A 27,376-nucleotide genomic window follows, 5' to 3' on the forward strand; every position below is an offset into this window, starting at 1 on the left:
GAAAGCTACTCCCTCCGGCCGGAATTAGTTGTCAAAACATTACATGTATATAGACACTTTTTACACATAGATACATGAGACAAGTAATGCCGGTCAGATGGAGTATCTAAAAATAAATCATTCTAAAATTCAAAAAGATGATAGTCAGCTCGAAAATCGGAAAATTCAAAAGCCAGATTTTTAGGATGGCAATTGTCGCATTTCAGTTACGACTCAAGACCACAACGCTAAGAATTGACACGGCGAGATCTGGTTACCATTCGTTATTACTAGTAGCTTACTCAAGCATTCAACTACCTGCTCTGTATGCATCATAAGACAAGGACTCCACTAAGCAGTGTCCTCCGCGGACGTTTTTCTGCCTTTCCACAAGAACCCACGGCAGATCTTCTCTATGCCCGCAATGGTCTTCATAGGAAGGTCGAGAGACATCATGGCATAGACCGGCATAGCTGAGACGGTCGATCTAACAAGGGTGAGCCGTCCCCCAAGAGTAAGCATAGGGGCGGACCATGTCCGGAGCTTATTTGCCACCTTGTCCACCAAAGATGTTTGCTCCCCTCGCGAGACTGGTGGTTTAGGCATCCCCAATCTGAAACTGCTCAATCTTGCGCTCAGAACGAGATGGGGCTGGCTATGTCGTGCGGACCCGACGCGCCCATGGGTTGAATTCAACATCCAAATCCCGGAACAGGCCAGAGCACTTTGTGAGGCGGCGATTGAGGTGGCGAGGGGGAACGGTGAAGCCCTACATTTCTGGTATGATCCTTGGCTACCGGAGGGGCGTTCGCTTGCGGATTTGGCGCCTATGCTGCTATCGGAGATCTCGGGTTGGGCATCCAGGCTTTCTGTGGCCGAGGCTTTGCATGCCAATGGTTGGCTTCGGGCCATCCACCCGGAACTCTCCTTCCAGGCGCTTGTGGATCTTCAGGTGGTTCATGACCGCGTGGCTGAGGTGATTCTTTCAGACGATGATGATCGTTTCCGTTGGAAATAGAGCGGCAATGGGACCTACACGGCCTCGTCTGCGTACGCGGCTTTCTTCCGAGGTCGTGTGCTTGCTGCGGGGGCTACTGAGGTCTGGTCCTCCAAAGCGCCAACTAAGTGCAAGACCTTCATGTGGTTGGCTCTGAAAAATAGATGTTGGACGGCAGATAGGCTTTCGAAGCGAGGTTTGCCCCACCCAGCACACTGCCCTTTGTGTGATCAAAGCAATGAGACCATTGACCATCTTCTTCTTGGTTGCGTCGTGGCTCGGGAAGTGTGGTCAACCTCGATGCGGGGCTGGAACAGGCTTTGCTGGCTCCCTACTCCGCAAGCCTCTCTTGCCGAATGGTGGACGCAAGGCAAGAAAGAGAGGAGGAACCTCAACACTAGCATTACTCTCATCTGTTGGTGCCTCTGGAAGCACATGAACTCGGTGGTGTTCGATGCAGCGACCCCGAGTGCTAGAAAAATACAACAAATGATCAATAGTGAAGGAAGGGCATGGTCGAGTGCGGGCCTTTTTCATAATGTAGATTTTTCACTTTCTTGTCTAGTGGATCCCTTGTGGAATGTAATAGAGTAGTCGCTTTACTGGCGTCTACGGGCATGTAACTGCGTCGCGGAATTCTCCTTTAATATAAGATACACATGATTGGGTGTATTCTAGAAAAAAAAAATAAGACAAGGGTTCCCAACTTCAAAAGCCAGGCTGAACTTCTGGAAAACGTGGGAACAAAGATTACGCAGCGTCCCTAATTTAGACGCTTTCGTTCTGCACCTGGAACCATGCAAGCCCCGGCTGACCGCACATTCTTGATTCGGGCAACGGCACGATTGGCCCCAGAAATATACGCCATAAATCGAGTATTATGGTGACGAGCATCGCCGCGCCTAGGGCATCCACGGCTACCCTGGGAAGGTCCCACTTCTCTGCTTTTTCATCGATCCTGGATTTCAAATGACAGAGTTAGGAGTTGAAAATATAGACCATGAGATTGAGAACTAAGATGTGTACTGTTTGCACTTTCTTTGTTGCAAGCTTGCAGTACCAGTGCTTATGCATTTTCCTACTAGTCAAAGAGAGTTATTTACAGGTCTTAGCTGCTATTGCCTATTTTTTGAAAGAAAAGCTGCTATTGCCTATTGATCTTGATAATCTCTTTGTTAGCTGAAGACTGGTGTACTGATGCTCAAACAAAGTAGGAAAACGAGAGTTTATGCTTACTCTAAATATGTCAATTGGTGGTGGCGGTCCATCAGTATACACCACATTTACATTTGGCACAAATGGTTGAGACACGAGTGGATATGTATATTTTGATTTACAATGAATGTATAGTGTAGTTTTTTTAACCCAACGCAACGCAAAGGTATTATGCAAGTTACCACAAAAGGAATCAAAATATTCCTGTGAAGCGAGGGCGAGAAGCCTGTCTACCACCAGCTGAAATGATGTGATCGTATGTTGGAGGATAGACCTATATTATTTGGGGGTATTCAAGCTATTGATGTCTGATAAATCCGACTAGCATAAAATAAATATTTCGCAAACATGGACCCAGTTTGGTACCTAATAATGATGTATTAACGAACAGCTTGATGGATAAAGACCATAAGATTGCTTTAAGAAAAAAATAAAGAGCACAACATTGCTTCAGTAAATATACAGAGCATAGCAGAATAGAAGAAAAGGAGAGTATCATTCCTAAACAAACAGATGTGTTGCTCAACTGTAAGAAATAGAGAAAAGAGCGCGTTTTTAATGAAACCAGATGAGCACATCAAAGTTCTGAATCAATTTTACCTTGAAAACATTGGAAAGCTAACAAGGAAGTATATTGCGTAAAACAATGATCCAACTTTGTACATTATGTCCCGGTCGACGAATTCGTAGTATGGAAACTGCAAAGGTCCACAGTAACATCAGGATTACAGTTCCTTGGGGAACAGAGAGGGAAAATAATGAAATAAATACAAGGATGTAGAAAGCTCTTAATATAAGAAAACAAACATTTAGCTTTGTAGATAGCATCGCTAAGTGAAAAAACAACATCACTTGTATGCACATCACAAACAATGATAGACTGATTGTGTACAACACAACTTCATGAGCCATAGAGTGTTGCTGTTATGTGATACCATTATTATTTGGTTGCAGCATGGGGTAAGAGTGTTTGGCTTTATTTTTCACCAAGTACATAATAATTGGGAACTCACCTGCATGGGAAAAGAAAGGAGACTGATAGAAAAACTCTACTTTGTTGCTAAATATAGACACGGCGTAAATAAAAATAGTACAACTTTTAATCGTGAAACAGACAAGGGAATCTTAGTCAAGTAGATGACCAAACCTATAGTAGGAGCTAAAGATTTCTCCTTGTCAAACAACCAAAATATGGAGTAATCTTCTGGAAAGATTATGTAGCAATAATTTAGTGATGTTTTAAAATGCCTTTTTGTATGAACTATTTTGTATGCGTATAAACTATTTTGCTTTATTTACTTAACTGCTTTTTATTTTTCCAGGCACAAGAGAGGATCAATTTCCAATTAGGAATTTCCGCACAGTGAATCTTAAATGGTGAGTTCAAGCAATTGCACAACTGATTTGTAAAAATAATGGATGATATGGACGTACTAGATATATCCAAGTAGACAAAAAAAATCAAGGACGACCTAGAGTTGTTTTTTTTAGGGAAATACAGTAGACCAAAAGACCTACTGCTGCAATATATTAAAATGTGACCTAGAGTTGTTATCCAACACTGCCGATAACTAGAGATTAGAAGGGATTGATTGCAACTTCTGTGATATCTGCCAGCAGGAATATATCATTAGAGTAGATGTATTCTGCAGTTAACTCAACATGGGATGGGATGCGAGAAAAGGGAAAGAAAACTGAATCAGAATAGTTTGTGTTAAAAAATAATGTACAAATTAATGAAGATTACCACTATAAGCAAGAAGATGAAACTAAATTGTGGAGAAAACCCTCCAAATACTTATAGCACTATATGCATGAGATGTATATGATCGAACATACATTTGCAATGGCTAGGGTCTCCAAGTATGCTATGAAGTATGAGAGTGCTAAAACCCATGCGGCTTCAAATGACCACCGAATAGACTGCGGCAGGTGAGCTGTGGAGTGACGTAATCTACGAAGTGTCATATTTGATGCCATGTGATAGAATAGGAAGCATGCGTGGGTCAGGAGAAATGTCGTATGGGGTACCTGAAACATGAAGAAAAACCAGCAAGCATTGGAAACAAAGAAAATGGAACTGGTGTAATCCACAGCAATAATTAGTACTTAGAAAACCAACAAAGCAAATATCTAAATCTGAATCAAGGAATGATCGAACTGGGCAGCAACCGGCTAGGAACTGTTACACCGAAACTTAAACCCTGGCATTAAGCCCTAATTTAATAGAAGAAAATTGGTGGAAGGGAATATATGACGTGGGAACAAAGGTATGAAATTAGGAAAATCCCTAGTTTCTTTAGCATCTAGCCATTGACTTCAAAGTTTACTAAGAAAACAAAACATTTGTAAAAAGAGTAGCACTTTAGATGAATTCCCACGGTCTTCCTTATGTTACGAAGATCTTACATTATTCATCCTCCATGATGGAAAAGTATATGATGCCCCAAGAACTGTGAAGAAATAATGTGTCCAAAAGTAGTTACCGACATAACTGAAAATTATAATCCAAACATTAGCCTGCAATTGAAAGATATGTCTTGGATTTAGCACACAGTTCTGAAGAACTAAAACAATAAAATGCATTATCAAATAGAAATCTCTGAACAATGAAAATATTGCACATTATTCATATTAGTTGTTCTGTAAGAAAGTAGGTGTTGTCGTAACTGAAGAACATACATCAGTACAGTGTAGCATGGTGAGTTTACCTTCTAAAGGCTTTTATGAGTACCACTTGACAACAATAGAATAATATTCAATTTGATATATCTAGAGTTATACAACCACTTTTTTTTTGTTTCAGCGGATCAAAATGAATACGGGGTAGAGTGTAACTGTACTACTGTAGCAACAAAACATATTAGTCTAAATTAGATCAGATCTACAGAACCGAATCATATCGTACAACTGTGGGATTTTCCAAGAAAATGGCCAGTTCTAGGAGTCAAATTGGTTTACAAAGTCCACAGCATATATACACTTACCTTGACCCAGTACCGATCTTTCAAACTTCTAATACTGTCTGCCTGGAAAACACAAATGATATTAACTTCCAAATATATGAATGGTGTAGTCCATACCAGTAAAAAAGTAACAGAATGAGTTTGAAACTTCACTCTTTATGGACTAAAAAATAGAAAGACATAGTGTAGGGCAGAAAAAAGAATCCTCCCGGCATGTGCATTGAAATGATACACGCAGCGAAGAACATAAACAATGTTATCAAGTTTGTGTCAGCTGACACCAAATACATTAAGTGATTACATATCACTCCAAGACTCACTAGTTTAGGAAAGGAAATAAGAGAAATCAGAAGGAAAAAATATGCTATGCCTAGCTGAAGCTCAATAAGATAGTGTGGAGTGGTCTAAAATCTTTGATGCAGTATTTGCTTTGATCCATCACTGACAAAAGTCAAAACCTTCAAAGAAAGCGAGTGGAAGAAAGACCAGCTTTGGAGAGGAGAGATTAGCATCAGCTGCAAGTGAGAGGAGCCCATCCTCATGAATATGCAACGGAGGTGAAGCTCTCCCCCCATCTCTGCTCTTCCACTCCTCTGTGCTCCTCTTATCTCATTCCTTTATATTGTTTTACTTTATTGCAGCAACAATGGTTCCGTCTGCAGATTTGTCCGCTCAGCATTTAATAGTTTTGTTCCTTCCTCCACTCTTGATATTGTTTTTACTTTATTGCAGCAACAATGGTTCCGTCTGTATACCCGAAGGGGAACTGGTGCTATGGTTGGAAATATGAATTCCCAGATAATCCAAAACACCAAATGCTACTAGTGGATTCTCACCATATTGTTTTTGTCAATTCTAATTGCTATCTAAAATTCAAGGAAAAAATTATGTCTATGTTTATGACTTAATGTTTCTCGATTCGCGCCTAATGACAGAAACCTGAATTTGGTGAAACAGTAACACTGCTGTCCAAAATTTTCCCTTTTGCAACAAATGGTCTTTATGGTTACCCTCTGAAGACTGAATTTGTCACATTGAACAGAACTTCCAAAATTGATGTGGTGAGAGAGTAGAAGGAGGCCAAGTTACCTTCCCCACGAGGAACAGAGGGATGACGAAAGCCGGCACGGTTGACACCAATCCAAGAACCAAGTACTCCAACTCCGTGAACCTCTGTGGATCACAAAAAAAATTCCAATAATGCTAGTAAACTAATCAATCACTAGAAAACAAACAGAATGCATCAAGATCGAATCTTTCTTCCGCAGGAAAAAAAATAGACCGGATCTTTCTTGTAGGATTCAATCTTCATTTTAGGATCCACCAGAATGCTCCCAAGACGAGAGAGATGAATCGAGAAAAATCTGTGGGCGCCGAGTACCTCGTATAGCTTGAAGGGGACGACGACGCCGAGGCAGAGCGTGAGCCAGAAGGGCGTGTAGAACAGGAAGAACTTCTCCCCCCACCGCTTGCTCCCGTCCGCCGCGAGCCAAGCGCTCCTCCCCGCTGCGGCGCCTCCGCCGCCCCTGGGCTTCGCCGCCGCCTGCCGCCGGACAGCTGCAAGGCGAGAAGACCCCTCCGGTGAGGCGCGGGTACACATGGAGGGGCAGCATTGGAGGCGCAGGCGCAGGGCTCACCTGTCATTGTCCGATTCCGGTACTAGCTGCCAGAGTGCCGCTCTCCCCTCTGCTTGCGAGGAGAGGAGGTCCGAGATTTTTTGGGTGGCACTGGGCGGAAACGCGGAGTGCGTGCGCTCTGCTGATGCGAGAACGACTGAACGAATCCTGTACGACAAGCCAACTCCAGGACCAGGTGCGCCGAGGGCTTTCGACCAGTTGGATGGGCTTACAAGATGTGCTGCTGGAACATTTGCAAAAAAGAACCTTGAAATGTTGCCGAATCTCGGCCGAGTCCAGCCATTCCCTTCCCTCAGCGTGTAGGCCTTGACGAAAAGATGGAAATTTGCCAATTTTATTGAACGCTTGCTAACTCGGTTCATTGAGGTCGGTTCGTTAACTAAAGAACCAAATCAAACTTTTTTTTCAGATAGTTAAGCTCAATGATCTTAACAAGCGAGCTCGGTGAGCGCTCGTTAAGTTCGTTAGCGAACTCGTCTCGCACATCACTTATGAGTGGCTACTATAACTTCTTTTGTTGTTGAAAATGTGTTGTTATTTCTCTTTTGCTGTGTTATTTCTAATTTTTATAGCCCTGTTCAGCTTCTGATATATTTTATTTGCTGTCAAAATTTATCCCAAGCAAATATGTCATGTCAAAAAATTTAGATTAACGTGTCATCTATTTATCTTAATGAGCTTTTAACGAGCGCTCGCGAGCTCTTATCGAACCGAGCCGAACAATGGTCTCAGATCGTTAACGATAGCGATCTTAACGATCCGAGCTCTTAACGAACCGAACTCTTAAGGAACCGAGTGCGCTCGTTAGCCAGCCCTACTCCCGTCTGACTATACCCAGACGAGCACGTTTCAGCTCTCCGTCAACCTCTCTCTCACCCCTGCTTGGATCCACTGCCTCCCGACCGGATCCGCCCAATGCCACCCACTAAGCTATGCCTAGATCTCGGCCGTGATTCAGCAACATTTCAAGGTTTGCTTTGCGAATGTTTCAGCAGCCAACTTCTAAGCGAATCATGTCCCTCTGTCATCCATCCAACAGCTCGGAAGCCTTAGGCGCACCAGGTGCACGAGTTGTCTCTTTTCACATGATACGTTCTCTCGTTGATGCCTGGCTGGTGGAAATTACAGAGTATTGGCCCGTCCAACGTGACAGTGACAGGTGGGTCCGAGACGTACTAGCAGCTAATTTGTCGCTGAGTAAAATTGCATGTTTCATTTGCAAATTGCTAAAAAAGGGTCTGTTCCATTTGCAAATTTGTCGCTGAGTAAAATGCAATGGACGCGTAGTTCAGTTTAGTGCCTCAACTTGTGAGGAAAGGACTAAACTGAGGGCACTAGCAAAGTACAAGGATTAGAAGATCGCTAGTTGAGGGACTAAAGTGAGTCGCACGTCCAAGTAAAAGGCTCTAGGGTTTGGACCCTCCCAAGCATTAGGGTTGAAAAAGGTCGTTGGATACACATGCTTTGGACTTGTTAAAGAATGTGTGCCAGCCAGTGTTGAGGTCTAGCAACGTGATTTGGATTAGTATGATGAACTACAAAAGGTTTGGATTCAACTGACCGGGCTACAACCAAAATGGTATGAATGGTCGATTCTTGATGCAGAATTCCTATGAGATTACTAGAATTAAGATCCATTGAAGAGATTATAGTAAGATTTCCCATGATAGGCTTTTCTACGTTGGAGGGAAGTTATATCAGACTAATTAAGATGGGTGTGTCTATTGGGCAGTCGCCTGGTTTTAGAACCAAAAACAGGCGCCTGTTTTTTGGTTCTGTACCAGACATCTAGTTTTTTGGCCAAAAACAGTCAAATGTCATAGGCAAAAGAATGAACAGGCTGCTAGCTTTGGCACTCAAAATAACATGAATACAAACTATAACACCGCAGCATATGGAGCAACATGGAATCAAAGTACAAAACACAAACAATGATTTATGGTTTTTGGTCTGCAAACCTTTTTATAGTGTTATCTTCTGTGCAGACAAAATACATTCAAACTCCAAATGCTTCCAGGATAACCCAAAATGTAAATTGTTCTCTTCTGTGCAGACAAGAGACCTTCAAACTCCAAATGCTTCCAGAGTAACCAAAATAAAAAATCTTGTTATTTTTTTGTACCACCAACCAAAGTTACAGAATACATGACGTTACTAGTGAAATGTATGTAGCAGTGTTTCATTCCCCCGCAAAAACAAAAACAATATTTCATTACAAGTAAAGCTAACTATCTGCTGACAGAACAAAGGCCAAAGAAAAACTATAATTAGGACCCAACTTTTCTTGTTTTCCAATTTGCTGAACTCAAGAAAGCTCAGATGAAAATTGGAAGCAAAGCTTTCACTTACCAAACCCAAATTCTTGTTCGAGTCGGATGCCGGTAAACAGAAGGCAAAGCACGTTGATGAGTAAATGAACAACCCCAGCATGAAGCCACCAGATACATGTAATCAGACGCCATCCTTGTCGACCCTAGACAATTTTAGAGACGTCTAGATCTCCCATCTTACCCTAACTGGACCTGTGAGTTTCTGAATAAGCACAATTTGTTTTTCACCCAAAGAAAAATAAAAAGATGAAGGAAACGATATAGAAGCACTAAATCTGAAAATGGAAAACAACAAACATTCCAATTGCAGAGAGTAGAATGCAGTTGGAGAGGGGCATCACATATTTAAATGAGTGCCTGCGCATCAATCAATCAATCAGCTACCGCAACCTAATCGGAGGAGATAAATTAACAGAGTAGTACACCTAGCTTGTACTTGTAACCAGGAACCAATTTCAGCAGTTCATGCTTGCTACAGTAAGTAATTGTAGGCAGAGGAGGAAAAGGGGAGAAATTAACAAACAAACAACAAACAAACAAAGTCAAAGTATGCAGAGATCAAGAACACAATTTGCTCAAATCTATATCTAAAATTTTAGTGCAAAAACTTGCATAAACCTGTTGCATTCCCATGTTATATTCGATCTGGGTTCATCAAACAATGAAAATAAAGAAAAAGAAAATTTGTTGTTCAAAACCTACTGAAGTGCATAGATTTTGATCACACATTCAGAGACCAAAAACTACAAAAAAAGGAATCCTTAAACCAGGGAAATTGCATAAATGTGCAATTGGTTTTGCTTAAATTCAATGGTGCAATTGTAAAAGGTCAGTGCTGAAATTGAGCAAACTAGAAATATATGGTATCAAAGTTCTGAAAAAGATTTGAATTGCAAGCTCTGGATATAGAGGGACATATACAGAGGTGCATAAAAAAAGAACAAAATGACCACACTAGTTGGTACAGAAAAACTGCAATTGCAATGAATGAAAATCAAGAGTGAAAATTGCACTTTTCCAGAGTATAACTTGCAGCACTGTTTGTCGGTGCATAAAAAAAGACAACAAAAATGTTCAATTAGCCAAATATAACCCACTAGTTGGGACAGAAAAATTGCAATTGCAATTAATGAAAGTCGTAGTCCGATTGCGCTAAAGTATAATGTAAAATGCGATATTGTTTGGCAGTGGATCAAAAAAGAGAACAAAATGTTCAAGTTAGGCAAACATAACCCCACTAGTTGGGACAGAAAAATTGCAATTGCAATTAATGACAGTTAACAGTGCGATTGCGCTTAGACAGAGTGTGAAATGCGCTATTATTTGGCAGTGCATCAATTAGAGACACAAAATGTTCAAGTTAATGCATATGACACCCCCCCAGGTTGGGACTGAAAAAAAATGCAAATGCAATTAGTGAAAGTCAACGGTGCAATTGCACATATGCAGAATGTAGGTTGCGCTGCTATTTGGCAAGGCATCAACGAGAGAACAAAAAATGTTCAAGTTAGGTAGATAACACACACACACACACACCCCTAGTTGGAACAGAGAAATTGCAATCAATGAAGGTCAACAGTGCAATTGCATATAATTGCCCCTTAAAAAATTATGAGTTCATCATCAAGTTAAACTATATATGGAGTGCAGTTACAGAACAAAGCATCTGCAACTTCAAATAAAGATATACAAATTGCATGCTATAGTAGCAAACAAAAATGGTACAATTGCAGTTGTACTTCAAGTTACACCCCCTATTGATTTAACATACTCCCTCCGTTCCATGTTAATTGGCACGAATTTAGTACAAGTTGTGCTAAATTCACACCAATTAATATGGAACGGAGGGAGTAGCAGTTAACCTGCCAGATTTAGTATGCAAGTTATACCACTACTGTTTTTACATAGCACTTATTTTTCAAAGCAATACAAACATTTATGACTTATATAGCACTTAATCGCAGTTATGAACCAATTCTACGGTGTTTCAGTCTTTAACCCCTTTTTTTTATCAGTCACAAATTAGAAATTCAATTGCAAAAACACTTGAATTGCAGGGGAGCAGGTTGTGCAACTGATAAAGCAAATTCAATCCTACAGTCAGGAGAAACAGAATTCCGTTCAGTGCTTCGCTTCTAATGAAATTTTGAAAATTTAAAGAGAATTACAAATTCAGAGTAGACAAAAAACTAAAGAAGATATGAGCTAATATATAATAATGAATACAAATAAAAAAAACTAGGACAAAAGGACCTATGGAACATGGCGGCCAACACCCCTTTGCCTCATGTTGTTACGAAAGCAAGATTTCAGATAGAAAAGGCAGACAAGTAGTTAAAATTGACATGAAGAATAAAAGCAGTTAATATTGAATTTGCAAAATGAAAAGAACATTTGAACACAATGGTCACATGTACCGGATCACTGATATTGTCGATAATTAGATCAGTTTCTTCAAAAGATAAAGGTCACATGTACCGGATCACTGTAAGACCAAATAATGCTAGAAGGAAAAATCCCCCTCTATAGGAAAAACAACATGCCTAATATACTGGACTACAAGAACAATACTAAGCAAATATTCGGTACATACACAGATAACCGAGCCAATAAATAAATAGAAATAAAAATGAAACTAGAGAAAATAGCAGCAAAGTTTCAGTATATACTTGGCACAGATAAAGTTGCAAGTTATAAACCCCAAAAACTTACAAAGCAGGTGACGATTAAAAATGATGCAATGTTCAGTTATACAGGGAACACAAAAGGACTATAGGCTAACACATACACACCTATATAAACTCTTCTCTAGTTAAACTAGAGAAGATCAATTAAGAGGATCAATTAAACTAATAGAACTACCCTTGAACACACTAACAAATCTGCAAAATTACAAGCAAAAAAATGAATAAGGGGGGCAATATAATAAACAAAGAAAGATGCTGCACCTTAAATTTCTCCTTCCAAACTATCCACTTCTTCCTGTTTCGACAGTTTTACCAAACTAGAAAAAATAAGGAAAATAACACTGTAAGGGTGTAATTGATAGCTACTTAAAGAACACACGGAGATACCGTTAAAAACACAGATGGGGGAAGGTGGAAGGAAAACCCATACAATCAACTTGAGCTTGTTCAGAAATGAGCGGTCATCAATTGCCTCAACAACACGTAAAGTGTCGACATCGTCCATGGAATCATCAGCAGCTGGCAATGAATAATCTTCTTCATGAGTCCCATCATCACCATTTGAGTCATTGTTACCAAATAGATTGGATGTTGAATCCACTGACACTGCAAATGATTTTGGTACTAAGCCTTCCCCAAGTGACAAAAGCTCTAAACCGAGCGGAGAGGGTAGCCCTACCCACTCTAAACATTCTGCTATACATTAGCATGCAATGCATATTGTCAGATAATCAACAATTGTTGATTCAAGACCAACCATTCAATCTACAAGCTACGAGAGAAATCATCATATCCTTTCGTGTCTTCAGTCTGAGAACAATGATGAAGGTGCTCTCCAAGATTAGATGGAGTTACAGGAAAATGAACTCGTTGATGAAGATTTTATTTCAGACTCTAGTTTGCTTGACATGGACACTGACCTAATGGCAGTCACTTCTAAATGGCATAATATCAGTCATGAGTTGGGGGACAAAAGGGATGTCATTCCTAGAGATGGTAACACGAACAAGAAACAGAAGCAATGGGGTCTTGTCCAAAGCACTAGGCACAAAAATCTGTAATCCGTGGCTTGGGGAAACTACGATGGAACTAGCTCAGGTCAATAAGAAGAAGCAGAACTTGAATTCTTGCCGCATTCAAACTCAAACGAAAGTTCGATTGATATGGCTTGTAATGTTAGGATTGATATTGATACGAATCTACTGGAATTACCTGATTCAATGAATGTCTCTTTACATGCTCCTTTACCTGTTTTTTGGCCCAGACCCTGATAAGGGTGTTGTGGCCTCTTTCAATACTGTTTTAGTCGATAACTCTAATTCCCCTTGCACACTTGTCCTGTCGATGGATGGCTGGGATATAGTGAAGGTGGAAGATGTTTCATGGACCATGGTAGAAAGATATAAACAGGGCGAGTCCCTAAGAAAAAAAAGTTCTATATAAGTGGAATTTTCTAGGATGTCAGGGGGTTACTCTTTTGGGTAGGAAAAACTTGTATCATTGATACATTTCATTAAACTCATTCTTCTATAGTAGATTCCCAAGAAACTAAAAAGAAACCATTTGTGGTTCTTTTCTTGGGTCTTTAGTAGGAAGTAAGATCTTTTCTTAGCATAGTTTACCTGGTAATTGTTTTCTTGGGGCATAACAATGGGTGCAGATTTTGTTGCCGATGACATCATCTCATGGGAGAATAAAACTTCCCCAGGAACATGTACACCTAAGTGCAAGGACACTAATGCTATTTGGAGACTAATCGGACTCTTAGATGTAATTTAGTTCCCTACTTCAATACATTTGAGATGACAACTTTGTTTTGGTGAGTATTTATGCCAATCTTTGCAAGAACTAAGAATACAACTTGGTAAAAAGAAAACAGAGAGGCAAAACATGTTCTCATTCTATATTATGTCCAACGTGACAGTGACAGGTGGGTCCGAGACGTACTAGCAGCTAATTTGTCACTAAGTAAAATTGCATGTTTCATTTGCAAATTGCTAAAAAAGGGTCCGTTCCATTTGCAAATTTGTCGCTGAGTAAAATGCAGTCGACGCGTAGTTCAGTTTAGTGCCTCAACTTGTGAGAAAAGGACTAAACTGAGGGCATTGGCAAAGTACAAGGATTAGAAGATCGCTAGTTGAGAGTGAGCCACGCGTCCAAGTAAAAGGACCCTTATGGCATTTTACTCTTTCCTGTAGCTACTTGCAGCATGTGTACGTTTGTCCAAGAAAACAGAGAGGCAAACACATGTTATCATTCTATATTATGTACTGCAAGTCTGCAACGCTGCATCCAAAAGGAACGACAGAGAAACAGAGAATATATATAACACAAAACGTTGCAATACAAAAACCGAGGAAACGTTACTCTGACAAGGAACAACGGAAAGGCAAAGGCAGTGCCCCTGACGAAGGAGATTTCACGACCCGATCTTGTCGAGGCTGTCGGCGACGGCCTTCATCCGCGGCCGCCGCTCGAGGTCGGGCTCGACGCACCCGAGCGCGACGTGGAACGCCGCCACCACCTCCTTGCGCGCGCCGGCGTCCCGCAGCACGGCCTCGTCGGCCAGCTCCGACAGCGGCCGCGCGTCCTCAAACCCCTGCCTCACCCACCTCACGATCTCCGGCTCCTGCTGCTGCTGCTGCCCCCCATCCCCCGAGAAGGACGCCGAAGCCGCCTGGTGATCGGGCGATCGCCCCGTGAGCAGCTCCAGCAGCAGGACGCCGAAGGAGTACACGTCGGACTTCTGGCTGGGCCGGGCGCCGGGCACGCGGGCCTCGGGGGCCCGGTACGCGTTGGGTCGGTCCGGCGCGGCGGGCTTGACGTACGGGAGCGCGCAGCCCATCATGCCTGCGTTGGCGTTGGCGGAGTGGTCCGCGGAGCAGCCGGCGATGGTGAGGAGGCGGGCGAGGCCGAAGTCGGCGAGGAGGGCGTTATAGTCGGAATCTAGGAGGACGTTGGAAGGCTTGACCTCGCCGTGGACGTACCGCCTGGGGCTGCACTCGTGGAGGTGCGCCAGCCCGCGCGCCGCGCCCTTGGCGACCCGCAGCCGCAGTGACCACGACAGGCTCGGCTGCCCGGACCGCCCTGCACAAGACACACATCATCGATCGTCAGAATCAAGCTCAATATTAATCCAGTAGCAGCCATGCTCCATGCGCCAATTGAATTGCCTTTAACATGCGCTTGGTGCGTGGTACTTATCGCATTGCTTATACAGACATGGTAATAGGCAACAACACAGAGCCCATACAGGTTCATCGGGAGATCGAAGGGCGAACCAAAGGGGGGCGGGATGAGCTCCGGATTTTCCGGAGAGCCGTTAGGGCGACCGGGTGGCCGGTTCTGGGCCCTTCCGGTGGATCTCACCGGAGATGCCAGTGATGATGAGGAGGCCACTGCTGGGGAGTCGTCGGGGGACCTGGCGCAGGTCTGTGCGACGCCGGCGTCGTCTCAGTCTCGCGATCTCCATTCTCCGGCGGTTCCAACAATTTCGTCTCGTGAGGAAGCGACGGCGGAAAAAATGGCAGGTGCGTCTTGCCCTTTCCACTGACCTTTCTCCTGCAGTTTCATCGTCAAGCTCGGCTAGTGGGTTGCGGGCGGTCTCGGTGCGTGCTCCGGTACAGCGAGATTCCTGTAGGTCGTCGCCGGTTCTTCTGCCTTCGACTTTTCTGCTGGACTCGTTCGATGCATCTGAGTGGACAACGGTGCTGCGTCGGCGTCGGGTGGCAGCGGCAAGCTCCTCGCCGGTAAGGCTCCTTCCTCCATGCCGTTCGTCGGCATCTGGTTCGAATGCTGGCCAACGTTCGTCTGGCAACTCGGGCCGGAACGTTTTGGGCCTGGTGCTGAGCCCATGCGGGCATGCTGGGGATTGCGTCGATTCTTGCGATCTTTCTGGCGTTATTCCAACTCTTTCGTGCATGTGGTTCCTGCGGGTCCGATGGCGAATCATGGTGGTCGTGGGAACGGCGGAGGCGGTGGTGGTTTCACCGGTTTTCTGGCCGGCCGGAATGGTTTCGAGTGAGGTGGTTACTCCGGCAGCAACCAAGGCGATTTCGATGCGCCTCGCCTCGTGGTCGTGCTGGCGACTACTCTGACTTCGGGTACGGAGGTGGCCGTGGTGGCCGCGGTTATGACGACGGCCGCGCGGGCGGCGGCTACATCGGTAGCCGTGATGGCGGTTACGACGATGGTCGTGGCGGCTACGATGATGGCCACGGCACTGGCTACGGGGGCAGTCGTGGCGGCGGCGGCTATGACAGTCGCGGGGGTGGTGGCTATGATGGCGGCGGTTTCCACCCCGGCCGATGGGATTCAAACTACAACGACCGTAATGGCGGAGGTGGCACTAGCTACCATAGCAAGCGCCGGTATGAGTTCCGTGGGGGTCGTGGTGTTGGCAGCCGTGGCCGTGGTGCGTCCACGGGCCGTGGTCGTGGCCGCGGATCGGCCGTTGGCGCAAAAGAACATACGGCAATTCAATCCTCTGAGGTGGAGGCTCCTGCTGCTGCTACGGAATCGACTCCAGCGGCAGCAGCGATCTCCTCCTCGTCTGCTCGGGGTGCCTCAGGGGCCCTGGTTGTGGCAGCTGCGGTGGCCACTGCCCCCTGTCAGACTTCGACGGCGATGGGCGTCGTGGCTGCTCCGGCTTTGGTCGGTGCTTCGGCTGCGGTTCCGGTGACCACAGGGGCGTCAACATCTGCGGCAGCGACGTCCGCTGCGGCTGCAGCTGCTGTTCCTGCAGGGACGGCACCTCGGGCTGTTTCGTCCTTGTCGGCTGGGCATGCTGCTTCTTTGCCCGTTGTGTTGGCTCCGGCTGGTATGGGGGCAGCTCCTTCAATCTCTGTTGCTGTTCTTACGGGTGGTGAAGCTGATGTTTCTTCTGAGCGTCGGGCTAGATGTTATAGGTGCAATTTATTTGGGCATGTGTCGTTAGAGTGCGACACTATCCTCTGTGATTATTGTGAGTCGGCGGAGCATGCTTCGGATGTGTGCCCCCTTCTATCTGCGCCAAAGCCACAAATGTTGTTGCATGGTTTTGCTGATGAGGAGCTTATTATGTTGAGATGCTGTTGACAGAAACTTTTCGGACTAAGCTGGACAGTGGCCGTGTTGGTATGGTGTTAGTTTCGGGAGGGAGTCTGTTGATCAATGAGATGGTTTCTCTCCTTCAGTTATTTGTTCCGATTGAGCAGTTCCACTGGGATGTTTCTCTTGATGAGCCTAATGTTTTTAAAGTGCATTTTCCATCTAAGGCGGAGCTGCAACGGATGGTTTGCTTTGGTACTTTCAAAGTGCCTGGTAGCTCCTGTGTTCTTACTTTTGATGAGATGGACGGTGAAAGTGGAACATGTTTGGACTTTGCATGAAGGTTGGGTTCTCGTGTCCGGAATTCCGACGGATGCACTTCGTGATTACCTGGCTCTGTGGGGGTTGGGGTCCCTGTTTGGAAAGACTGAGGAAGTGGATATGGTCTACACTCGTCTTCATGGCGTGTTGAGGATCCGGATTGCGTGCGCGGATTTTAGTCGCATTCCAGATCGTAGAGTTGTTCTCATTAAGGGGGAAGGTTATGAACTTTCGTTCCAGGTAGAGGCGCCACTTGGTGTTCAGCCACCCGCCGATGAACATTTGTTGGATGCTACGGATCCAGAGGAAGATGGTGGTGATTTTGATGGCAAACCTCCTAACGATCGGTCTAACAACAGTGAGAAACTTCCGGATGTTGCTAATAGCAATACTTCTACTTCAGCCACGGGAAATGTTGTGTTGCCACCTTCTGCTCAGCTTGTTGGTTTGCCGGGTTCGGAAATTTGTTTTGGGTCCTTCCCTGCAGGAGCCTTTTCCTTGTGGGTGCTTTTTTGACCACGACTGCTGCTTCTGCTCGGAAAGCTGCAGCTCTTGGGCGTTTGGGGAGTGACAAGGGTGCAGCGGCTCCTTGTTTGTTGCTGTGCTCCTCGCCTGCTCAGAAGGGCCCTTCGGGACGGCTTGCGGCCCCATCTCCAGCTCCTCCTCAAGTGGCTGGGGCACGCGTGGCAGCGACGGCTTTGCCTCTCCATTCGACTGGGAAGGGCATGGCTGTGGCTACCCCGCCTCGTCCGGCTGCGTCAAGGGCGAGGCTCTCCTCGCCGGTCCATGCTGAGGTCTTGCCGGGAGCACAGCCGCAAGCGGCTGCTGTGCTCAGCCCGGAAAGGACTCCCCCTGTGTAGTCATGACAGGTGGCTGAGAATGTGCTCAGGGCGGCCGTCGCTTCACCGGATCGAAACCCGACGCGAGCGGTGGCTTTTCTTCCTCTCCCTCGGTTGCGGAGGAGATCGCGTTCGGCGGGATCCCGGATGTCGAGGCTGCGGATGTCCGGTCTAGTGCACGGCTTCGTGCCCAACCGGACCGGGACGACACCCAACTCGAGCATGCTTCCCGTCGGGCTAGCTGCCGCGACGAGCTCCCTATTTTAGGGACTAATTTTTGTTCAAAATTTTCTTTTGCATCTTTACCTGGTTCTGATATTATTGCACGGGCTAGTTGCATTGGGGTGTCTCTTGGCTTTACTGATCAATCCATTTCAGAGTCGGTAAAATTACTAAAAGATGTTGAAATTGAGAGGGCGCTTACGATGCTACAAAAAAACTAACAGTCAGCAGGGGAGGCTGATGGTGTGCATGATTTAGTTGTGTCAAAAATTTCACACTTGTGCACTGATTTAGATGATGCTGCTGTTGAAATCGAGGAAGATCATGCGGATCATTGTGTGAAAGTCACATGACCTCGAAAGAAAAAGGTGTATGATCTTTCAGCTGTTCGTCGTAGTTCTAGAGTGAAAAAACCAAGAAATATTTCGTGATGAAGGGTATGTTCTAGAACAGCGAGGGACTTCGTGACCCAGCTAAACACCGTTTTATTCAGGATACAATTCGTGAACAATGATTAGACTTTGTGGCCCTCCTCGAAACGGGGCGCTCTAATTTTTCCAACCCTTTTTTGAGACACTTGGCTGGGGGACTTGACTTTGCTTGGTATTGTTTACCTCCACATGGCAGATCGGGGGGAATTTTAGTTGGTGTTAATACAACTTCTCTCCATGTTAATCGGATTGACACTGGAGATTATTGTGTTAAATTTCACCTGCATTCTAGAGCTGATGGCTTTGAGTGGGTCTTGGTGCCAGTTTACGGGGCGGCCCAAGAAGCTCACAAAGCCGAGTTTTTGGCTGAGCTGGTTCGTATTTGTGAGGCCGAAACCCTCCCTCTGTTGGTTGGCGGTGATTTTAATATTATTCGTCGCCGCAAGGATAAGAACAATGATCGTTTTAATGCTAAATGGCCTTTTGTTTTCAATGCTATCATTGAAAGCCTGGATCTACGTGAAATTGCTTTATCGGGTAGACAATTTACTTGGGCTAGTAGACGTCAGGTTCTGACTTATGAGAAGTTGGACCGCGTGCTCTCCAGTATTGGTTGGGAACAAAAATTCCCTTTGGTGTCGATTCATGCGCTGGCTCGGTCGGGGTCAGACCATACACCACTAATTATTGATTCCGAGGATCAAGCACATCTAGGGAACCGAGCTCAATTTTCTTTTGAGCTGTCGTGGTTGAATGAGGAAGGTTTTTATGATATGATCGCCGCGGAATGGGCATCCGTGACATCAGGTCATACGCCTATTGAGCTTTGGCAGAACAAGATTAGGCACCTTCGTCGTTTCCTTCGTGGATGGGCTAAGAACCTGAGCAGTAAATATCGGAAGGAGCGGGACCGCCTACTTAAAATTATCGATGACCTTGATATTAAAGTTGAATCCGTCGATCTCTCGATGCCAAAGCGTGCCGCTTTGAGAGAGACTAATGATTTCGTATCTAAGCTTCGACACGATGAGGACTCTAAGTGGGCTCAACGGGCTAAGGTCAAGTATATTCAGGAGGGGGGAAATAACACGAAATTCTTCCACCTTATTGCCAATGGGAAACACAGAAAGAAAAAAAATCTTTCAGTTAGAGCAGGACGAGGGGACTATTACTGGCCAAGCTAACCTTCAACGTTTCATTTCGGAATATTATAAGAAATTATTTGGGGCATCGGCGCCAAATTCTTTCTCTCTTGTGGAAAATCAAGTGGCCGATATACCTCAACTCTCTCCCGCGGAGAATGCCATTCTTGGGGCCGGGTTTACGGAAGAAGAGGTGCATGATGCTATTTTTCAGATGGAGCGTAACAAAGCACCCGGTCCTGATGGCTTTCCCGCTGAGTTTTTTCAGACCTGTTGGAATATCATTAAACCCGACTTGATGGCTCTTTTTGGTCAGCTTCAAGCAGGACACCTGCCCCTTTTTAAGCTTAATTTTGGGGTCATCACGTTGCTTCCTAAAAAAGAGGATGTAATCCAAATCCAACAATACAGGCTCTATTTGTTTACTTAATGTGAGTTTCAAAATCTTCACGAAAGTTGCCACTAATCGCATTTCTGGGATCGCTCACCAAGTGATTAGTCCCTCTCAAACGGCCTTCATGCCTGGACGTCACATCTTAGAAGGTGTGGTGGTTCTTCATGAGACTATCCATGAGCTTCATCGGAAGAAAATGGATGGGGTTTTATATAAAATTGATTTTGAGAAGGCATATGATAAAGTTAAATGGCCCTTTCTGCAACAAGCGCTCCGTATGAAAGGTTTTGATCCGATATGGTGCAATTGGATCTCCCAATATGTTCAAGGTGGGAGTGTGGGGGTTAAAGTGAATGACGACATTGGCCATTTTTTTCAAACTCGCAAAGGTTTGAGACAGCACGATCCACTGTCACCTGTGCTCTTTAATATTGTCACGGATATGTTGGCCATTTTAATTGCTCGGGCCAAAGAGGATGGCCAAATTGGGGGCTTGGTTTCTCATTTAGTTGAGGGAGGTGTCTCTATCCTCCAATATGCGGATGACACGATTATTTTCATGGAGCATGACTTAGCGAAAGCCGTCAACATGAAACTAATCCTTTGTATTTTTGAACAATTGTCGAGCCTAAAAATAAATTTTCATAAAAGTGAGATTTTTTCTTTTGGTAAAGCTAAAGATAATGAACATAGCTACAGGAGCCTCTTTGGTTGTGAATCTGGAACACTCCCATTTCGCTATCTGGGAATTCCCATTCACTATCGTATGCTCCTCGATAAAGAATGGAAATCGGTGGAGGATCGTTTTGAGAAAAAAACTGGGTTGTTGGAAAGGGAAGTTGTTATCCTACAGTGATCGGTTTACCCTAATCAATTCGGTTCTGACTAGCATGCCCATGTTTATGTTATCCTTTTTTGAAATTCCAGTCAGGGTTCGTAAAAGATTGGATTTCTACAGATCCCGTTTCTTTTGGCAATCTGAAGAGCATAAGCGCAAGTACAGACTGACCAAATGGAATATTATTTGTCGTCCCAAAGATCAAGGCGGACCCAGTGTGGAGCTTTTGGAGATTAAAAATAGATGTTTACTTAGCAAATGGTTGTTTAAACTGCTTAACGAAGAAGGAATGTGGCAAGAGATGCTACGAAATAAATACCTTCAGAATGGCACTCTGTCCCAGACGATCGCCAAACCAACTGATTCTCAGTTTTGGAAAGGACTTATGCGGGTTAAAGATGATTTTTTTTAGCCGTGGTGCTTTCGTCCTCGGGGATGGGTCCGGAATTCGTTTCTGGGAAGATACCTGGCTTGTCAATACCCCACTTTCCTATCAATATCCATCTTTGTTTCGTATTGTGCAACATAAAAATGTTTCGGTTGCCACGGTCTTTGCAACGATTCCTCTAAATATACGTTTTAGGCGGAACCTAATCGGGGCCAATTGGACAAGATGGTTACATTTGGTTCAGCGTTTGATGATGGTTAACCTCTCGAACGAACCTGATAGCTTTGTGTGGAGTCTTACTCCCTCGGACGTCTTTTCTGTGAAGTGTTTATACGCGGACTATATGGATGGGCAAACGGTTTTTCATCAGAAATTCATATGGAAGTTAAAAATTCCATCGAAAGTCAAGATTTTTATGTGGTTCCTCGATCGCCAAGTTTTATTAACAAAAGATAATCTTGCGAAACGAAATTGGGAGGAGAGTTTAAAGTGTTGTTTTTGCGAGTCTGATGAGACTGTACAACATCTTTTTGTCTCTTGACCCCTTGCACGTATTATTTGGCGCATCGTTTTCTGTGCTTTTAATTTGCCTCTACCGACATCAATTTCCATATGTTTGGCAATTGGCTTAATGGTGTGGAAAAAAAGATTAAAGCTCAAATTCGGATGAGAGTTTCGGCTTTCTGTTGGGCTATTTGGAACCATAGAAATGATATTATTTTTAATCGATCAAGAACTCCTCATTTTTTGGAGGTTATCTTCAAAGTCACACACTGGATTCGTCTTTGGGCTTTGCTGGTCCCTGTGCACCAGCGGGCAGCTTTGGATACTGGATGCAGCCGGCTAGAGATGGTATCTCGGGATATCTTCAATCGGGCTGGTTGGCGGTGTTCTAGTCGTCTAGAGGCATAGAATCGCTATGTTTGCTTTACTTCGCTGTCTTATCGTTGTATCCATAATCGGTGAATTTGATGACTTGTTTTTTTAAAACTTTGCAATAAAAATGCAGCTTTGGATACTGGATGCAGCCGGCTGGAGATGGTATCTCGGGATATCTTCAATCGGGCTGGTTGGCGGTGTTCTAGTCGTCTAGAGACATAGAATCGCTATGTTTGCTTTACTTCGCTGTCTTATCCTTGTATCCATGATCGGTGAATTTGATGACTTGTTTTTTTAAAACTTTGCAATAAAAATGTCCATGTGCATCTATTGATACAGAGGCTCGGCGATTTCTCTCCCCTTTTTGAAAAAAAAAATAGGCAACAGCACTCACTAAACAGCACAGAAGTGTGTGATCCTACTGTTGGCGTGCAGGGTCACCATTGCTTTGATTTGAAGCAATCTAGTACTAGCTTGTGCATGCCATAAATAAAATGTTTGATTAATTTTCAGCGCCACAGATGGATCCTTGTATTGTACCGTACGAGATTGCTGGCCATCGACGGTACACAGAGCCTGACATTGCACATTTCTGCGTGCTCCGTTATGCGCACTCGTGCTGGCAAGGCTTTTAGCATCGGGCATGGGCCTGGGCCAGCCGCTCACTAAAAAACAAATCAATCAAATGCAAAAGTTGATCACCACTGGTACCATTTCTATGTTTCTAATTTCTTTGCTCTCTCTCTCCAGTCTCTCGATCGGAACCTTTCCCTTCTCATGATCACTTTTGTGAGTCTCTAGAGCCGCTAGACGACTGCTCTCAGGCCTGAAAAGATCCTTTTGGCTGCCCCTGTCTGCCGGATGGCACCTTTTCTTATTTTTTGGATTCTAGTTCACTTTTTGTTTACTGCCAGGGGAGACACACCTTTTGGGGCACGATTGATTTCACACCACGGAAGGTGGTAACGAACAATAATGATCAGGGAGCAGGAGTTTACTTAACTTGGTAAGCAATCTCCATATGACTATGGGGATACAATTGTAACCTCAAAAGTATTCCAAACGATTTACTACTCCGCTACTGAATCAGCAACGCATGCAAGAAATCGCCATCTAATTAAACAAGCATGCACTTTCATTTGTATGTGTTACTGATTCTAGAATCTAGACTATGCACCAACCAGAACAATCACATGATTCACTCTATCTCGTGTTGGCATCAACTATCGAGTCGATCTAGCTAAAAAAAGCCTCCCGAAACCGGTTCATCGGCCGCGCAAATGTCTCGTGTAGTATGCAAGAAGAAGACGACAGGTGACCGATGAGTCAGGGCAATGGCCAACCGGACCATCATAAAACGCTGCATTGTGGTCCATGTCTATCTTGACGGCTGGTCCATGGCATGCATCATGCCATGGGCAAGAGTGCAGCCCCATCTGGCTCTCTTGGAAGCTTTTCGTGCAGCCGCTCTGTACGTAGTTGGTTCGCTTGGACCGACCAGGCTACAATCCAGGCCACAGGGACACGCTTCGCGTGGCGAAGCCGCGACGATCCAAAAGGATACAGCCTTGCGCCGGTTTGTTCGTTTTCTTCAGGGCGAATCAAATGTTTCATCTTCATGGTACTAGCTAACTCGATATTTCTTTTTTCCATAGCAGGATTTATGGTGTTTTCATCACTAAAGAAAAAAAATACGGGAAGAAATTTGACGGCTCCCGCATGTAATCAGCTGTGGAACAGTTTCACTGACACTGGTAGGTGGACCCCGATGTAATCAGCTGAGTACGTGCGGAAACAGAGGTTGCATTCAGAAGAAAAAGCAGAGCATGCTCGACGGAACGGTAAGAAGACTCACCGCGCAACGCCGTGGCGAGGTTGCCGTTGTTGACGAAGTCGGTGACGACGAGCTTCTCGTCGGGCGACCAGTAGTACGCGCGCAGCCTGACCACATTGGCGTGCCTCACCCGGCCGATGGCGCCGGCCTCCGCCGCGAACTCCTTATACCTCTCGTGCGCCGCGCTGCCGCCGCCGAGCCTGCGCACGGCCACGGGCGTCGTCCCGTTGCCCACCACCACCTTGTACACGATCCCCTTCCCCCCCTTACCCAGCACGTACGCCGACGACCGCAGCAGCTCGTCCAGCTCCATCTGGAACCCCTTGTCGATCGCCACCAGCTCCCCATCCTCCCCTCCTCCTCCTCCTCCCGTGCTTCCACCGCCGCATTTCTTCTCTCCCCCGGTTTCCGACTCGTCCGACGTATCATCGTCGTCGGCGCGCATGCAGCACGGGCACGCGAAGAGCCCGCGGCGCCCCTCGTCGTCGTCGTCGTCGTTGCGCCGGCTGTCGCGCAACTTCCAGTATATGTACACCACGATGACGCCGATGAGCGCGACCCCCGCCGCGTCGGCGATGGAGATGAGCACGATCAGGCTCGTCTTTATCGGCTGCCGGGCACCCCCCACGGCCACGCCCTGGGAACTCTGGGACGGGGGCGGCGGAGAAGACGAAGACGGTGGGGCCGCGTGGCAGGGGACCTGGAGCGGGAACCCACAGAGCCCGGGGTTGTTGAGGAACGCGGTCGGGCCCTGGCTCGCCAAGGATCCGGACTGCGGGATCTCCCCCGAGAGGTTGTTGAACCGGAGGTCGAGGGTGACCGTCGCGGGAAGCCGTCCGAGCTCGGGCGGGACTCCGCCGGATAACCGGTTACGGGAGATGTTCAGCGTGCCAGCCAGTGAACGGAGCTTGCCGAGCTCAGGAGGGATGTTACCCGTTAACGAATTGGACGAAAGGTCGAGCAGCTGCAAGCTAACCATCTCCGGCAAGACCCTTGCCGGTATCTCGCCCGAGAATCCGTTGCTCGACAGCAGCAGCCGCTGCAGCTGCTTGCATCGCGCGAGCCCCTCAGGGAGCGCGCCGGAGAGCGAGTTGAAGGATAAGTCCAGATTCTGCAGCCGCGGGAGGTCGCAGAGGGATGCCGGGAACGCGCCCGTGAGGTTGTTGTCGTAGAGGAAGATGGAGCGCAGCGCCGTGGCGTTGGAGAGCGCTGGAGGGACGGCGCCGGAGAGCCGGTTGCCGTGGAGGTTGAGCCGGCGGAGGAACGAGAGAGATCCGAGCTCGGAGGGGAGGTAACCCGAGAGGTTCTTCCCGGCCACGGCCAGGCTCGTGACCCGGGTCTCCGTGGAGGACGTGTTGAGGCAGGACACCCCTGGCCAGCGGCACGGGTCCGTGTCGTTGGCGGACCAGGATGAGAGTGCCGACGACGGGTCGACGGTCACCGCCGACTTGAACGCCAGCAGCGCCAGCCCGTCGGCCGACAGCGATGTCGCTGCCGGCGACGATGCCAGCACCAGAAGCGACGCTAGTATGAGTGTTCCGAGTGAAGAGTGCAGTAGGCTCCTCATCTAGCTAGCTAGTAGTACCAGGAAAACCGTTTCCTTGCCTTGCCTTGTGCAAAATGCTAGCTTCTTATTAATTTGCTGTGTTTCAGCCTTTCAGGCAGGTACTACTAGGGAGAGAGGGAGAGAGATGGGAGATGCGAATGCATGGAAATGTGCAATAATAATCGTGTCAACTCCCGATTTATGTAGTGAGACGGGGATTGTGTGGTTGCCTGGTTGGCCAGCTGTATTTAAGGGGTGACATGGACATGCGACATACCTGGGCAAAATTGCATCTGCATCCATCGCCATCCATGCATGCTGTATGTAATTAACAAGAGGTCAATGATAGCTCTCGTTCCTTTTCCTCTTTTTCGCACGGGGATGACAAGTGGGGCATATATACTCTCAGACGCTGTATACACACTGTTTTTTTTTTAAGTGGCCAAGATTAGGGAGGGGTTTGGTAAGGCACTGATATATGCATGTGAAGTGAGATAGCAGTGGAACTCAATCGATTTTTCCGGCTTTTCCCCCGTGGTAGTGAGGAGGTGGTTATGGTGGTGGCCCGGCCGGGCTTTGGTCCATGCATGTGTGCGAACGAAGGAAGGAAGGAAGGAAGAGCGGCGGTGGAGGGGAGTAGAAGGGAAGCAAAGCTGAGGTGGAATGGAAGACATTGGACGGGGAGACGAATGATGAATGATGAGAGCTAAGCTGTTGCGGGCAGGCGAAGGTGTAGACTAATTCGTGCGTGCGGGCAGTTGAGTGGCTTGTTTGGTGGGCTTTCTGTCAAAGCGTACGTACAGTTGCCATGGTGCTGTAGTGGCCTGGGTTACCTGAGTAGCTTAAGATTTTACAGACACGACCGTGCTTTGCTGCTTTGGCGGCGCCGAAGACAAGTGTGGATCTGTTCTATGCTAACTTCGATGATCTGTGTAGCGTTGTGTTTGCACGTCTGTGCGTGTCTTCCCTCTAATTGCAAAAAAGAAAGACCATTATTTCCTGGTAGGCATGAGAAAAGGGAAACACACACACACTGGTTTGCTGCTACAGCTATGTGAAGTGAAAGGTAAGCATCGAGCGTTACAGGTCAACTCTGCTTCCATGCATGGCATGCCTAGGTATTTGTGGGGCAATATCGAGTTTGTTAGCTAGAATCCGTTTGAAACATGTAACTGCCACAATTGTGGATCCCGCCGTTTTCCTCCATCAGCATATCCCGACGATGTTGTTATGCTATCCCTAGCACAGGACCCCTAAGTCCTACCATACCTGTACATATACCTACGTCTTATATTTAGTGTCTCAACCTTCTCGAAATGTGTATGTACCTGCGTACTACAACGTGTCTCAAATTAATATGTATTTAGACAAAGTTGTGACACTTAATATGTGATAGAGAAAGTAGGACTCTAGGTTCGATTTTTCGGAGATGGCCATATTGAGTTTGTTCCACCGGCAGATTTACGGTACCTCCACATAGGGCACGTGCACGGGCTCTCCTGTGCCGTCTGTGGAGCTTCGCTGGTAGCTAAAGCAATTTTTTTAGGAACGTCTCGCTTTGTTGATTCAAGAAACAAAACACAAATCATCGAAAAAATTCAAACAAAAACCAGTTGAATTGGGAGAAATCAAGATCCGGAGGAAGAAAATGCGTTGAAAAATTCAATTTGGGTCAAAACTGCATATTTGACAAGACCTTTTTC

General features: G+C 45.9%; 2 protein-coding genes and 1 long non-coding RNA gene across 3 annotated transcripts; all 3 read right to left on the bottom strand.

The window, feature by feature from the left end:
• Window positions 1-1,491: 1,491 nt before the first annotated feature.
• LOC100834141 (cycloeucalenol cycloisomerase) lies at window positions 1,492-6,967 on the bottom strand. The gene is made up of 8 exons (XM_003577563.4): window positions 6,795-6,967; window positions 6,539-6,714; window positions 6,247-6,330; window positions 5,179-5,220; window positions 4,601-4,711; window positions 4,031-4,222; window positions 2,792-2,889; window positions 1,492-1,934 (listed from the first exon to the last, which is right to left on the bottom strand). Exons 1-8 carry the CDS (start codon window positions 6,799-6,801, stop codon window positions 1,745-1,747), a joined length of 900 nt encoding a protein of 299 aa, XP_003577611.1. The 5' UTR covers window positions 6,802-6,967; the 3' UTR covers window positions 1,492-1,744.
• Window positions 6,968-8,714: 1,747 nt separating this feature from the next.
• LOC104584565 lies at window positions 8,715-11,107 on the bottom strand. Its single transcript, XR_002960234.1, has 2 exons — window positions 9,144-11,107; window positions 8,715-8,872 (listed from the first exon to the last, which is right to left on the bottom strand). It is a non-coding gene; the product is annotated as an uncharacterized LOC104584565 (long non-coding RNA).
• A 2,767-nt stretch (window positions 11,108-13,874) lies between these two features.
• LOC100838819 (receptor protein kinase-like protein ZAR1) lies at window positions 13,875-25,938 on the bottom strand. Its single transcript, XM_014903346.2, has 2 exons — window positions 24,149-25,938; window positions 13,875-14,898 (listed from the first exon to the last, which is right to left on the bottom strand). The coding sequence occupies exons 1-2, from the start codon at window positions 25,692-25,694 to the stop codon at window positions 14,231-14,233; spliced, it is 2,214 nt and encodes a 737-aa protein (XP_014758832.1). The 5' UTR covers window positions 25,695-25,938; the 3' UTR covers window positions 13,875-14,230.
• Window positions 25,939-27,376: the final 1,438 nt, after the last annotated feature.

The sequence above is a fragment of the Brachypodium distachyon genome, chromosome 4, assembly GCF_000005505.3.
Source record: "Brachypodium distachyon strain Bd21 chromosome 4, Brachypodium_distachyon_v3.0, whole genome shotgun sequence".
Taxonomy (NCBI): domain Eukaryota; kingdom Viridiplantae; phylum Streptophyta; class Magnoliopsida; order Poales; family Poaceae; genus Brachypodium; species Brachypodium distachyon.

What these genes read in the sequence shown, in the direction of transcription:
- LOC100834141 (XM_003577563.4), bottom strand. An exon ending in CATCATGGAGGATGAATAAT is followed by an intron (nt 4,223 to 4,600) that starts GTAAGATCTTCG and finishes TTCATGTTTCAG; the next exon opens with GTACCCCATACGACATTTCT. An exon ending in AGCTTTCCAATGTTTTCAAG is followed by an intron (nt 1,935 to 2,791) that starts GTAAAATTGATT and finishes TTTGAAATCCAG; the next exon opens with GATCGATGAAAAAGCAGAGA.
- LOC100838819 (XM_014903346.2), bottom strand. Translation starts at nt 25,694, where the DNA reads ATGAGGAGCCTACTGCACTCTTCACTCGGAACACTCATACTAGCGTCG. An exon ending in CCTCGCCACGGCGTTGCGCG is followed by an intron (nt 14,899 to 24,148) that starts GTGAGTCTTCTT and finishes TGTCTTGTGCAG; the next exon opens with GGCGGTCCGGGCAGCCGAGC.